The following is a 15,264-nucleotide window of genomic DNA, read 5'->3' as shown; positions in this document are numbered from 1 at the left end:
TAAGGGCCATATCTAACTCCCTCTTGAATATATCCAATGAACTGGCATCAACAACTCTCTGCGGCAGGAAATTCCACAGGTTAACAACTCTCTGAGTGATGAAGTTTCTCCTCATCTTAGTCCTAAATGGCATACCCCTTATCCTAAGACTATGTCTCCTGGTTCTGGTCTTCCCCAACATCGGGAACATTCTTCCCGCATCTAACCTGTCCAGTCCCGTCAGAATCTTATATGCTTCTATGAGATCCCCTCTCATCCTTTTATACTCCAGTAAATAAAGGCCCAGTTGATCCAGTCTCTCCTCATATGACAGTCCAGCCATCCCTGGAATCAGTCTGGTGAACCTTCGCTGCACTCCCTCAATGGCAAGAACGTCCTTCCTCAGATTGGGAGGCCAAAACTGAACACAATATTCCAGGGTGAGGCCTCACCAAGGCCCTATACAACTGCAGTAAGACCTCCCTGCTCCTATACTCAAATCTCCTAGCTATGAAGGCCAACATACCATTTGCCTTCTTCACCGCCTGCTGTACCTGCTGCCAGCTTTCAATGACTGATGAACCATGACACCCAGGTCTCGTTGCACCTCCCCTTTTCCTAATCTGTCGCCATTCAGATAATATTCTGCTTTCGTGTTTTTGCCTGATCTGTATAGGCCAACTACACACTGCTTCAACTAATTGAGCAAGCCATTCAGGGAGCCTGCTGAAGGCTGTTTTAAAACGAATAATGCCTGCTGCTAATTTGATGAGGTATTCTTTTTCTCTTCCTGTGCTGACAGTGGTTGTCTGTGTGTTCCATATTACTGGTTCGTGACGATCTTTGTACTAATTAGTGATTGTGACATAATTACTGCAAGTTTATCAAGCAATTCTTTCTCGTTGATTTGTGGGATATTATTGGTCAGTACATATTATTAAAAAAATCAAAGACATGATGGTGAATTCAGCTGCAATCCAATCTCCAGGTTCAGATGATGGTTATGAAGGAGTTGAATTAATATTCGTAGTGATACATTGATTAACCTGGGATACTTCAGCTTCAACTCTGCATGTTAATTCAGCTCCCTCACATTGTTGGGCCCAGTAACCCCTCTGAACCAATTCCTCCTGACAATGTCATCAGCACTTTCCATACCTTTAAATCACAAACTTCTTTTGTGTAGTCAAAGGAATTATTAGATTTTAAGCTAATAAAACATTTTTTAACAAAAGGGTCGAAATAGACATTAAAAAAACAAAAGTTGATCATGCATTGTACTTGTTTTAAAAAGGGGTATGGATGGTGACATATAATTTTTAAAGAATCCGCTCCTGTGACGAACCGACAGCATGTATGCTGCTGGTTTATTGGTAGCAGTCGCGTCCTTTTGACATTTGGGACCGGACAATTATGCGCAAATTGCTTCTGCGCAGCTTCCAGTCACTTCTCGTTGACAGGAGTCACTCCAAAAAATAAATCCCAAATTTTTAAGGAAGTCAGTGTCCCTTTGAGTCCAATGTGCCAACTGTAAGTGGTGACACCACAGCTTGATCTACTTGCAACTCTCATTAGTTTCTTAAGCTGTCGAACCCACCAACCAAGTTAAGTATACCCCGGGTCAATAAAAAGATTTTAAAAATAAATTATGATCAAGTTATCATAAAGATCTCTAATTTGGTGTTATTGCCAATGCTTAGTGGCTTGGTAGCTGCTCTACTTAAGTGTTGTGGTAGGTCCAGTAGTTGAACAGCTTAGTAACTTGAATGGTTTAGCTCTAGTGATTGAGTAGTTTGGTAGTTCAAGCGGTGGTAGCTCTAAGGGCTGAGTGGCCTGGTGGGCCCAGTGATTGAGTAGTCTGGCAGTTCCAGTGGTTGAGTGACGTGTTAGCTCCAGTGGTGGATTGGCCTAGTAGCTCCAATGGATAGATAGTAATTAAATGGTGAAAAGCTAGGAACACTGGAGGTCCAAAAAGAATGAGGGATCCATGTACACAGATCATGAAAATATAGTTGTCAGATACAAAAGATAATCAAAAAGGCTAATGGAATGTTAGCTTTTATAACTAGAGAGTTAGAATATACAGGTGAGGAAGTTTTTCGAAAGCTATACTCTGTTTATACCACATCTGGAGTACTGTGTGCAGTTCTGGGCACCACATCTTACAAAGTTTATATTGGCCTTGGAAGGAGTGCAGCGCAGATTCATCAGAATGTTACCAGGACTTAAAGGGTTAAATTATGAGGAAAGATTACATAAACTAGGCTTGTATTCACTGGAATATTGAAGGTTAAGTGTGATTTGATTGAGGTTTTTAGGATTTTGAAAGGAACTGATAGAGTCGATAGGGAAAAACACTTCCTGCTGGTGGGGGTGTCAAGGACCAGATAACATAACCTTAAAATCAGAGCCAGGCCATTCAGGAAAGAAGTTAGGAAACATGACTTTGTGGTAGAAGTGTGGAACTCTTTCCCACAAAAAGCAGTAGATGCTACAACAACTTGTATTTAAACATCCCAAGGCATTATCAAACAAAATTTGACATTAAACCACATTTAGGGCTGAAAAGAGGTAAGTTTTAAGTAGGGAAGAGAGGTAGAGAGGAGGAGAGCTTTAGGAAGAGAATTCCAGAGCTTAGGGCCTTGGCAGCTGAAGATACCGCCACCTAGCTCAATTAATAATTTTTAATCTGATAGCGATACGTTTTTGCTATAAAAAGATATGGAGCCAAAGCAGGAGAATGGTGTTAAGATACAGGTCAGCTGTGATCTCATTGAATGGCGAAACAGGCTTGAGGGGCTGAATGGCTTGCTCATGTTCCTATGGTCCTACAGTAGCTCTACTAAGCAGTTTCCATAATTAAATGTTGGAATCCAAACTGAAAGCCATAATGGGTTGGTTTTCCGTTCGTTGTCACCTCTGTTTTCGTCCCTTGAGGGTAGGCAATGGCAGCAGTGAGGTCTTCCAGGCAGGCGGCCAGCTTCTAGCACTCCGCCGGGGTTTTGGGGGCTGGTTACGATGGGGCGGGGAGAATTACCGCCTCGAAGAGGTGAGCCAGTGTGCAATGCCCCTGGTTGCGACAGCAGCTCCATTTTTGGCTCCAGCCCAATCCGCAGCACTCCATATAGCGACGTGCTGGGACCGCCTGTGAAAGCGGGCGGTCCGACCTTTAGTGGCTGCAGTGAGGTAAGTAATTTCGATCTCAGGTAAGTGTGATTTAATTTTTTTTTTGCGATTTATGTTGTGGCGTGAGTTATTTATTGAGAATGTTTTTGGTGTTTCTTTCTCAGGTTATTTTTTTTTTCTTCCCAGGCCTCTCTTAGAGCGCTCCAAGACCAGCAGTTTTGCTCGGGATTTTCGCATGCTCAGCCGGCCCAGCTAAGAGAGATGTGCAATGCCTTCCTTAGTGCTCCGCCCCACACTCAAAGCCCAGTTGCCCAATTTTGCTGACTGAGGTGCAAACGTTTCCCGGGCGCTATCAGGACCGCCCCGCTGTCATTACCATCCCAAAATGAGCAAAGCTGGAAATCCAGCCCTATATAGACTTAAATCCTAGTCTCAGCAGTTACGAAAGCTTGCTTACCCTCTGTAGGTTCTTTCATTGGATATTTGCTGAGCTGGCAAAGAAGGCACAACAAAGCAGAAAATGATGATGGAGAATGGAAGGAGGAGAATATGAAACTGGCAGAACAAATTCCATATAGAAGAAGAAGGATTCAAGTGCCTACATTACAACAGTGACTAGACTTCAAAAGTACTTCATTGGCTGTGAAGCATTTTGGGAAGTCTGCAGTTGTGAAAGATATAAATGCAACTTTTTTCTCTTTTATTTTAACGGATGGATCAAAGTATAGAATTAATAAGAACTGTTGATTGCAGTGCCCTGTTCTGTTGGCTGAACTAGCACATGTAATGTTTGAAAGCAACAAAGGAGGATCCTGAATGTTACATATGTGGACTTGTATTTACTCTTTACAGCCACCAGAGGGCTCATCCCCTGGAGTCCCAAGGGATCCCATAATCCCTTGGGAGCACAGGTATTTAAGGAGGCTTCACAGGTTGGAGAGGCACTCTGCAGACCTGCAATAAAAGACTAAGGTCACACTTTACTTTGAGCTCACAGTGTTCAGTCTGACTCTTTCTCCATACACAACACTGAAGATCAACAATTCAAGCAAAAGGAAAAAAAACAAACCAAAATAAACAGTACTCACAGTAAGAATCCAGTCTCCTTTGGGTTTCTCCTCCCAAGAATGGACACTCATGAACGTCCAATTCTTCAATCCTGCTTTGCTGTTATCTGCTGCACGGGCATTGAGCAGTTTAGATTTGGTACCATATGGGGAGATGAGAGAAATCTCAAGATCACCACGGCAGATGCTTGACAGGGTGATAGTTACCTGAAAAAGTGAAAATACTTAAGCAAGTGCAAAATGTGACAACCCTGTCTACCCAATACTGGTAACCACTGAAGACAAACAGGATTTTGCTAGAGGTGTAAAGTGTTCATACGATCTATGTCGAAGTGAAACATAGAAACATAGAAACATAGAAAATAGGTGCAGGAGTAGGCCATTCGGCCCTTTGAGCCTGCACCACCATTCAATAAGATCATGGCTGATCGTTCATCTCAGTACCCCTTTCCTGCTTTTTCTCCATACCCTTTGATCCCTTTAGCTGTAAGGGCCATATCTATCTCTCTCTTGAATATATCCAATGAACTGGCATCAACAACTCTCTGCAGTAGGAAATTCCACAAGTTAACAACTCTCTGAGTGAAGAAGTTTCTCCTCATCTCAGTCCTAAATGGCTTACCCCTTATCCTTACACTATGTTCCCTGGTTCTGGACTTCCCAACATCAGGAACATTCTTCCTGCATCTAACCTGTCAAGTTCCGTCAGAATTTTATAAATTTCTATGAGATCCCCTCTCCTCCTTCTAAATTCCAGTGAATACAGGCCCAGTTGATCCAGTCTCTCCTCATATGTCAATCCCGCCATCCCGGGAATCAGTCTGGTGAACATTCGCTGCACTCGCTCAATAGCAAAAACATCCTTCCTCAGATTAGGAGACCAAAACTGAACATAATATTCCAGGTAAGGCCTCACCAAGGCCCTGTACAACTGCAGTAAGACCACCCTGCTCCGATACTCAAATCCTCTCGCTATGAAGGCCAACATACCATTTGCCTTCTTCGCCGCCTGCTGTACCTACATGCCAACTTTCAATGACTGATGTACCATGACATCCAGGTCTCGTTGCACCTCCCGTTTTCTTAATCTGCCGCCATTCAGATAATATTCTGCCTTCGTGTTTGTGCCACCAAAGTGGATAACCTCACATTTATCCACATTATACTGCATCTGCCATGCGTTTGCCCACTCACCTAACCTGTCCAAGTCACCCTGCAGCCTCTTAGCATCCTCCTCACAGCTCACACCGCCACCCAGCTTAGGGTCATCTGCAAACATGGAGATATTACACTCAATTCCTTCATCTAAATCATTGATGTATATTGTAAATAGCTGGGTCCCAGCACTGAACCCTGCGGCACCCCACTAGTCACTGCCTGCCATTCTGAAAAGGACCCGTTTATCCCGACTCTCTGCTTCCTGACTTCCAACCAGTTCTCTATCCACGTCCGTACATTACCCTCAATACCATGAGCTTTAATTTTGCACACTAATCTCTTGTGCAGGATCTTCTCAAAAGCCTTTTGAAAGTCCAATTACACAACATCTACTGGTTCTCCCTTGTCCACTCTACCAGTTACATCCTCAAAAAATTCTAGAAGATTTGTCAAGCATGATTTCCCTTTCATAAATCCATGCTGACTTAGATCGATCCTGTCACTGCTTTCCAAATGTGTTGCTATTACATTTTTAATAATTGATTGCAACATTTTCCCCACTACTGATGTCAGGCTAACCGGTCTATAATTACCCGTTTTCTCTCTCCCTCCTTTCTTAAAAAGTAGTTTTACATTAGCTACCTCCAGTCCATAGGAACAGTCGATAGACTGTTGTAAAATTGTCATCACTGCATCCACTATTTCTAGGGCCGCTTCCTTAAGTACTCTGGGATGCAGACTATCTGGCCCCGGGGATTTATCGGCCTTTCATCCCATCAATTTCCCTAACATAATTTCCTGCCCAATAAGAATTTTCTTCAGTTCCTCCTTCTCATTAGACTCTTGGTCCCCTAGTATTTCCGGAAGGTTATTTGTGTCTTCCTCCGTGAAGACAGAACCAAAGTATTTGTTCAACTGATCTGCTATTTCTTTGTTCCCCATTATAAATTCACCTGAATCTGACTGCAAGGGACCTACGTTTGTCTTCACTAATCTTTTTCTCTTCACATATCTATAGAAGCTTTTGCAGTCAGTTTTAATGTTCCCAGAAAGCTTCCTCTCCTACTCTATTTTCCTGCTCCTAATTAAACCCTTTGCCCTCCTCTGCTGAATTATAAAATTCTCCCAGTCCTCAGGTTTGCTGCTTTTTCTGGCCAATTTTTATGCATCTTCCTTGGATTTAACACTACCCTTAATTTTCTTGTTAGCCACGGTTGAGCCACCTTCCCTGTTTTATTTTTACTCCAGACAGGGATGTACAATTGTTGAAGTTCATCCATGTGATCTTTAAATATTTGCCATTGCCTATCCACCGTCAACCCTTTAAGTATCATTCACCAGTCTATTCTAGCCAATTCACGTCTCACACCATCGAAGTTACCTTTCCTTAAGTTCAGGACCTTAGTCTCTGTCATGTATTCAACTATCATTGTAACCCATGTATAAGCTGACCTAAGTTGTACACCTTGAGAACATTGACCACAAGGGGGTGAATTTGTGGGAGACACTCCTAACCTGGACTTTCAGGTATAAAAGGGGAAGCTCCACCCACCTTCATCACTTGATGTATTGGTAATAAAGGTGACTAGTCACAGAGTGACCTCTCAAGTATGGGTCTCGTGTGCATTTATACTGTATAGTAAGGACTTATCATTGGCGACGAGAAACTGGGATTTAAGCCACGCGAGCATAGCCACTAGCAGCACAGAAGAGAGGTACTGTGTTGGTGATGATTGGGACGACTTTATTGAGAGACTACAGCAAGGTTTTGTCACTAAGGAATGGTTAGAACAGGATTCGGCCGACAAACGCAGGGCTCATCTCCTGACGGTTTGTGGATCCAGAACATACTCTATGATGAAGGACCTTCTAGCGCCAGAGAAGCCGGCGGACAAGACGTTCGAAGAGCTCAGTAAGTTGATCGGGGAACACCTTAAACCGGCGAGCAGCATGCACATGGCGAGACACCGGTTTTACGCGCACGGCGGCGAGAAGGGCAATGCGTTCCAGACTTCATGGCAGATCTCCGCCGACTGGCGAGCCTATGTAAGTTCCCAGATGCATTCAGAGCGGAGATGCTGCAAGACTTTTTTTATTGAGGGCATCGGGCACGCTGGGGTTTTCAAGAAACTGATTGAGACCAAAGACTTGACCTTGGAAGCGGCGGCTCTGATAGCCCAGATATTTATCTCAGGGGAGGAAGAGACCAGAATGATGTATGACAAAAATTTTGGCTCAAATGTGGAAAACGACCAGGGAGTCAACATTGTTAACGTGGCACATAGGGCAATTGGACATGCCCCAGCATGTAGTCGAACCCAAAGGGGGAATTCAACAGAGACAATGGCTAGCTGAATGGCGATTCATGCCATCACAATGGACAATGCGGCCAGTAATAGGGCAATCAACACCTGTTAATGGTGCGCTTAAGGACAGTTACAGAGACAGTCAGAGACGATCGACTAGTAATGGATCTTTTGTTTCCAACAACGGGGCCTCTAGCTCATATACCTGCAGAAACTGCAACGTCAGCGGTCACTTGGCGCATATGTACAGGAAGCCTGCAGCCAGGTTGATGTACGAGGAGGACGGGCCTGATGTAAGCCCTACGAGGCCAAATGAATACTGGGGGAAATCGCTGGAAGCTGAAGTTCAGCGAGTTCATGTGGAGCACATATACAGTTTATATACCATGACGCCACCGAAAATGATGAAAGTGCTCCTCAATGGCATCCCAGTATTAATGGAACTAGACACAGGGGCCAGCCAGTCCCTGATGAGTATCAAACAGTTCGAAAGGTTGTGGGTGTCCAAGGCCAGGAGGCCAAAATTATTGCCGATTGACGCACAGCTACAGACATATACAAAGGAGGTCATTCCGGTGCTAGGCAGCGCCACGGTAGTCATGATCCACAAAGATACGGATAACAGGTTGCCACTCTGGATTGTCCCGGGGGACGGTCCCGCACTACTGGGGAGGAGTTGGCTTGCTGTCATGAACTGGAAATGGGGCAATGTCAATGCAATTTCTTCTGTGGAGCGAGTATCATGCTCACAGGTCCTGGACAAATTTGACTCATTATTTCAACCCGGCATCAGCACTTTCATGGGGGCCAAGGTAGTGATTCACATAATCCCGGATGCAAGGCCAGTACACCACAAGGCCAGAACGGTGCCGTACTTGATGCGGGAAAAGATAGAATGAGAATTGGACCACCTGCTGAGGGAAGGCATCATCTCGCCAGTCGAATTCAGTGACTGGGCGAGCCCAATCGTGCCGGTGTTCAAGGCGGATGGGTCGGTCAGGATATGTGGCGATTACAAGGCCACCATCAATCGGATGTCACTCCAAGACCAGTACCCGCTACCGAGAGCGGAGGACCTCTTTGCGACGCTATCCGGTGGAAAACTTTTTTCAAAATTGGACCTGACCTCAGCTTACATGACCCAGGAGCTGGTGAGTGAGTCGAAGAAGCTGACCACCATCATGAAACACAAGTTGTTGTTTGAGTATAACAGATGTCCATTCGGGATTCGTTCGGCTGCTGCGATCTTTCAGCAAAATATGGAAAGCCTCCTCAAGTCGATTCCAAGGGCGGTGGTTTTTCAAGACGACATCCTCATCACGGGTTACAATACTGAAGAACACCTCCGCAACCTGGACGTGGTGCGACGTACACTGGACCGGGTAGGGCTGCGACTGAAAAAGGCAAAGTGCATCTTCTTAGCTCCAAAGGTAGAATTCCTGGGGAGGAGGGTAGCAGCAGACGGGATCAGACCTACTGCGTCCAAAACAGAAGCGATCCAGAGAGCACCCAGACCCCGTAACACGACGGAGCTGCGTTTGTTCCTGGGTCTCCTGAACCATTTTGGTAACTTTCTTCCAAAATTGAGCACGCTGTTAGAGCCGCTACACGTGCTCCTATGCAAAGGTCACAATTGGGTCTGGGGGGACAGCCAGGAAAGGGCTTTTGATAGAACACGCAATTTGTTATGCTCCAACAAACTGTTAACGTCATATGACCCGTGTAAGAAACTTGTTTTAACGTGTGATGCGTCGTCTATGGGGTTGGGTGTGTGTTGCAGCATGTGAATGCCAAGGGTCAATTACAGCCGGTACCCTATGCCTCCAGAAGTCTGTCCGAGGCAGGAAGGGGCTATGGGATGGTAGAAAAGGAAGCGCTAGTATGTGTATATGCAGTTAAAAAAAATGCACTAGTACCTGTTTGGCAGGAAGTTTGTGCTGGAGACAGATCACAAACCCCAAACGTCCCTTTTGGCCAACAACAAGGCCATAAATGCGAATGCATCGGCCCGCATACAGAGGTGGGCACTTACGTTAGCCGCCTATGACTACACAATTCGGCACAGACCGGGCACTGAAGACTGCGCCGATGCACTCAGCAGGCTACCTCTAGCCACCACTGAGGGGGCTACCGAGCATGCTGCTGAGATAGTCATGGCTGTTGAAGCTTCCAAAAGCAAAGGCTCACCTGTGACAGCCCGTCAGATTAAAGTCTGGACAAATAAAGACCAGCTACTGACTTTAGTTATGAAATGTGTCCTGAATGGGGAATGGGCAGCCACGTATGGGGCATGCCCTGAGGAATTTAAACAGTTTCATAGGTGCAAAGATGAACTCTCGAAACGCACCCAGAGAAGCCTCCCTTAGCCCCTGGTCCTGGCCCGCCAAGCCATGGTCACGCATCCATGTGGACTACGCAGGTCCTTTCATGGGAAAAATGTTTTTGGTTGTAGTAGACGCCTACTCCAAATGGATTGAGTGTGTCATTTTAAATTCAAGCACATCCTCTGCCACGGTAGAAAGTCTATGGGCAATGTTTGCCGCCCATGGTCTACAGGATGTCTTGGTCTGCGACAATGGCACGTGCTTCACAAGCACTGAATTCCAGGACTTCATGGCAGCAATGGAATCAACCATGTCAGAACGGCATCGTTCAAGCCGACCTCAAACGACCAGGCGGAACGAGCAGTGCAGATAATCAACAGGGGATGCTCAGAATCCAAGGGGGTTCCTTACAAAGCCGCTTATCACAACTCCTGTTGGCCAATAGATCCCGACCACACTCGCTCACAGGGGTTCCACCCGCAGAGCTGCTAATGAAAAGGATGCTCAAAACCAGGTTATCCCTTATACATCCTACTATGAAAGAAATTGTTGAGAGCAGGCGTCAGTCACAATGTGACTACCATGGCAGGAATGCGAGGGCGCGATGTATTGATGTCAATGACCCTGCTTTTGTCCTTAATTACACTGCAGGGTCCAAATGGCTTGCAGGCACTGTGATTGCCATAGAGGGGAATAAGGTTTTGGTAGTTAAACTTACCAATGGACAAATCTGCCGCAAACATGTGGATCAAACTAAAAGGAGGTTCAGCAAAACCATAGAAGTAGTAGAGGAAGAACACAACGTAGAGTTTACTCCACCACAGGTGACCAAACACCGGAACCAAGTGGAGGAGAGCCCAGTCACTGTGGGAAGTCTGGACAGGCCTGAGGCACCGCAAACAGTAGGCACTCAGGCCAGCGCCCAACAACCGGAGTCCCAATTCAGGCGCTCTACAAGGGAGCGTAAACCACCAGAGAGACTTAACCTGTGATCCCGCTATGCCTTTGGGGGGGAGGTGATGTCATGTATTCAACTATCATTGTAACCCATGTATAAGCTGACCTAAGTTGTACACCTTGAGAACATTGACCACAAGGCGGTGAGCTTGTGGGAGACACTCCTAAACTGGATTTTAAGGTATAAAAGGGGAAGCTCCACCCACCTTCATCACTTGAGATCTTGGTAATAAAGGTGACTGGTCACAGAGTGACCTTCTCTCAAGTATGGGCCTCGTGTGCATTTATACTGTATAATAATGACTTATCTGACTCTGAATTAACTGTGTCACTCTCCGTCTTAATGAAGAATTCTCCCATATTTTGGTCACTCTTCCCCAAGGGGTCTCACCCAACAAGATTGCTAATTAGTCCTTTCTCATTACACATCAGCCAGTCTAGGATGGCCAGCCCTCAAGTTGGTTCCTTGACATAGTGGTCGAGAAAACAATCCCTAATACACTCCAGGAAATCCTCCTCCACCGCATTGCTGCCAGTTTGGTTAGCCCAATCCATATATAGATTAAAGTCGCCAATGATAACTGCTGTACCTTTATTGCATGCATCACTAAATTCTTGTTTGATGTTGTCCCCAACCTCACTATTACTATTTGTTGATCTTTGCACAACTCCCACTAGTGTTTTCTGCCCTTTGGTATTTTGTAGCTCCATCCATACCAATTCCACATCATCCAAGCTAATGTCCTTCCTTACTATTGCATTAATTTCCTCTTTAACCAGCAACGCCACCCCACCTGCTTTTCCTTTCTGTCTATCCTTCCTGAATGTTGAATACCTCTTTATGTTGAGTTCCCAGCCTTGGTCACCCTGGAGCCATGTCACCATGATGCCAATGATATCATATTCGTTACTTGCTGCCTGCGCAGTTAATTCATCCACCTTATTATGAATACTCCTCGCATTGAGGCACAGAGCCTTCAGGCTTGTCTTTTCAATACACTTTCCCCTTTTGGAATTTTACTGTAATTTGGCCCTTTTTGATTTTTGCCTTGGGTTTCTCTGCCCTCCACTTTTACTTTTCTTCTTTGTATCTTTTGCTTCTGCCTCCATTCTACTTCCCTCTGTTTCCCTGCATAGGTTCCCATCCCCCTGCCATATTAGTTTAAGCCCTCCCCAACAACACTAGCAAACACTCCCCCTCAGACATTGGTTCTGGTCCTGCCCAGGTGCAGACCGTCCGGTTTGTACTGGTCCCACCTCCCCCAGAACTGGTTCCAATGAGATTAACATTTTATCTCATATCTGCTGTGTTGAATAACCATTACCAATAACTCCTAGTGCACCAGTCATTCTGTCCAATAGATCTTTTATCCTCATACTTGAAGGTCAAAACTCAGAGTTGAACAACAATGTTGTGGCATTCGAGCTGCTGTATGTGTCCAATCGAACGTACAGACACCAATGGCTATAAGTTTATGGTCAATTTATGGTAATTTTATGGTAGATTTATGCCAACAGTGGAGCAGAGTCAATTCAAACAACGTCAAATCTCAGTCTCATTTGTTGCACCACCTGAAGTGAGATACATTCAAGGTGGTGAAGTAATACTGTCTGGTCCGGAGTCAATACATTGCTCCTGGTTGCAATGTGTATCATGGCACTGCAATACCAGTCGAAATCTCCTTGGGGGAGAAATTGGAAATGCCCAACTGCGGGTGAGAAACAGGTGAGGCGACTGCAGAGCACGCCAAAAAGAGGACGGCCCAAGGATTTTCCAAAATTGGTCCTTGGGCCTCATCTTAATGAGGGGCAGCTTGACGTTCGCCATGGGACTAATTTGGGTGGTTGCCTCGTTGTCAGCGCCCTCATGTAAGTCCTGGGAGGTGGTGGAGTGTGGGTCAGGTCGGGGGCGTGAGGATAGGATGAGAATGGGAGGTGATGCTAATGTCCTTCTGGGTCTGACCCAGTGGCCTGAGCCTTCAACTCCATTCAGACTGAACATTCTAGCATTGCAGGTTATCATATTAATAGGAACATCCTACTAAAAATGTGAAAACTTCATAGGCACTGTTGACATAGGAATTTTAAGTGGATAGATGACAGGACATATCTCTCTATATATTATTAAAATTGGTAAGTACACTGTGCAGTTAGTACTCCCTCCTTTCAATTCTTTGCCTGAGTTAAACCCCAAAATGGTGGGATTAAAATGTAATGCCTCTGTCAGTTGCAAAATGATTTTGGGGAGTTGCAACTTCGTTCTTGGTAAACATGGGTGCAGTATACCAAAATGACAATGCTGAGCACAAAGCGGTCAAAATTCGGTACTGCCGTTTTTGAGGCGGTGTCACCACCTGAGTGCTGATTTTACCACCAGGCATTAGGTGCAGGCTCAACTGCCAAATTCAGTTCTTATGCCAAAGATGAGAGAGCAGTGTTAAAAAGTGCCATTTCACACTCATCCTCGAGTGGAAGCTCAGGAGGCCTACTCAAATTTGCAATGGGAGGCTGCCGCCATGCTAGGAAAAAAACATGAAGAAAAGGGAAGAAAAAAATAATTGAAACTTCTCCGATCCACACACACACTTCCCTCCTCTTAAAACTAATGAAAACATGCAGAAATAAATAAAGAGAAAAACTTACCTTCCTTTCTGGGCGATTCTACCCGAGAACCGCTCTTTAACCGCCACTTTTTTCAGATTGTACAGCCGCCTGCCAGTATGGCAGCATTATAAACCAAATACTGCGACAGAGGCGTCAAAGAGACATTGTATGCTGGATGGCATTACCACGCGGCTGGCGTTAGCTGGCACAGCATTGCCTCATGGCGCCTCTGCCAAAGAGCCTACTCAATTTCAGCCAGGGCATGGACACCGCTTAACAATGACGGTAGGCCTTTGCCGCCCGTTTGCCGTCTACCACCAGTGGTAATGGACGCCATCCACAACCGAATTTCAACCCCAAAATGTTTTAAGGGCACAAAGTATCATACTAGTGCAGTTGGTTTTGTTTTTCTGTGATTGGAGTTGAGACGTAGAGGTAATTTTCGGAGTATGTGCCAGTGGCAGAGAACATAGCTGCTGATGGATATTGGAAATTTATAGGCATGCTCTCTATGACAATCTGATAAGCACCGACAACAGGTGAACTTTCCCACCACAGGCATGTATGTGAAAAATGACCTCATGTTAGAACAGTGTAGAGGCCAGCTTTAATCTGCATTTAGCTTGTTCTGTGCTGACCTGGAAAGCATTCAATTCCCCAGCACTGATATTTGTTACTATTTCAGCCACTTCTCCCCCAAAAGGCTGTAAATATAGTATTACACAATGCACACCAAATGCACTGTACTAGTGATAGCAACCTTGAGTTAGTATGAGTTCACGCTGACTGCCTTATCATGTGCTTGATCGCAATCCTCTGTCACTATTACCAACAAAATGAGTGTGGTGCATTAAACAACATATAATTATCCTACATTTTAACACCAGTCGAATATTATGTGAAGCACGCAGCTGAGAACACTGGCAAACTTTACATCTGATTGTAACATTAACTTCAGCTTCATTGGAGAGTCAGCCCCGTAACCATGGAGATGACAGCTAAATAGCCCTGAATTTGCGGCACCTACGGTATGAGGTGTGCACATGCCCGTAAGGGCTGTGCAAGTTCCGGGTTTAGGCATGCAAAGCGCATGCATTTAAACCTGGAACTTGTGGTCTGTCAAGAATCCTCTTGACAAATTGCATGCATCCTAAAGTAAAGGGCCTCCGTAGGTGGAGAGTTCTCTACCCAGCTAATGTCCTTGAAATTCTTACCCCAGGCATAAGGCCTGCTTTTGTCAGCGTAAGATTTTTAAAGCACAGAATAATAATTTTTTTCAATAATTTAAAAATGTAGAATCCTACTAAATAAGGTAAGTTTATTTTCAGACCCTTTAAAATATGTAAATTTATTTTTCAAAAAATTAAAATTTTGTTTTAAATAATTAATTATATTTTATTTTGATTAATTTAAAATATGTAATGTTTTGTTTAAATTTATGTTAAGTACTCGTGTATTTTGGGGGTATTTCCATTCATACTTATGGTGATTCCGTACAAACAGAAGCACCATGCGTATGAATGGGAATATCTCGACTTTGATAGGTTGGCCCGGCCCACGTGATCCCAGTGATGCATATGAAGCGCAAAGGCTGCTGGGATATGTGGGTCTCTACGCAGGCCTCCACGTAGAGACCCAGGACAACAACTTCCAAAACTTAGGAAACAACAGCTACTTTCAGAGAACTTTTTGAGGTCGGAGGCATCCGCCCACAGGAATACTCCGACTGCAAATTCTGTGACA

At 44.9% G+C, this 15,264-nt stretch overlaps 1 protein-coding gene across 1 annotated transcript in view; it reads right to left on the bottom strand.

Moving 5' to 3' along the window:
* The window catches only part of LOC139274800 (PC3-like endoprotease variant B), a 994,028-nt gene that overhangs the window by 89,873 nt on the left and 888,891 nt on the right, over window positions 1-15,264 (bottom strand). Inside the window, exon 15 of the mRNA XM_070891493.1 lies at window positions 4,194-4,379. Coding sequence (XP_070747594.1) covers window positions 4,194-4,379 — 186 coding nt within the window. The remainder of the gene's footprint in view (window positions 1-4,193; window positions 4,380-15,264) is intronic.

The sequence above is a fragment of the Pristiophorus japonicus genome, chromosome 10, assembly GCF_044704955.1.
Source record: "Pristiophorus japonicus isolate sPriJap1 chromosome 10, sPriJap1.hap1, whole genome shotgun sequence".
Taxonomy (NCBI): Eukaryota; Metazoa; Chordata; class Chondrichthyes; family Pristiophoridae; genus Pristiophorus; species Pristiophorus japonicus.
Note: the sequence above shows the minus strand (reverse complement) of the source record. Positions and strands in the feature narration are given on the sequence as shown.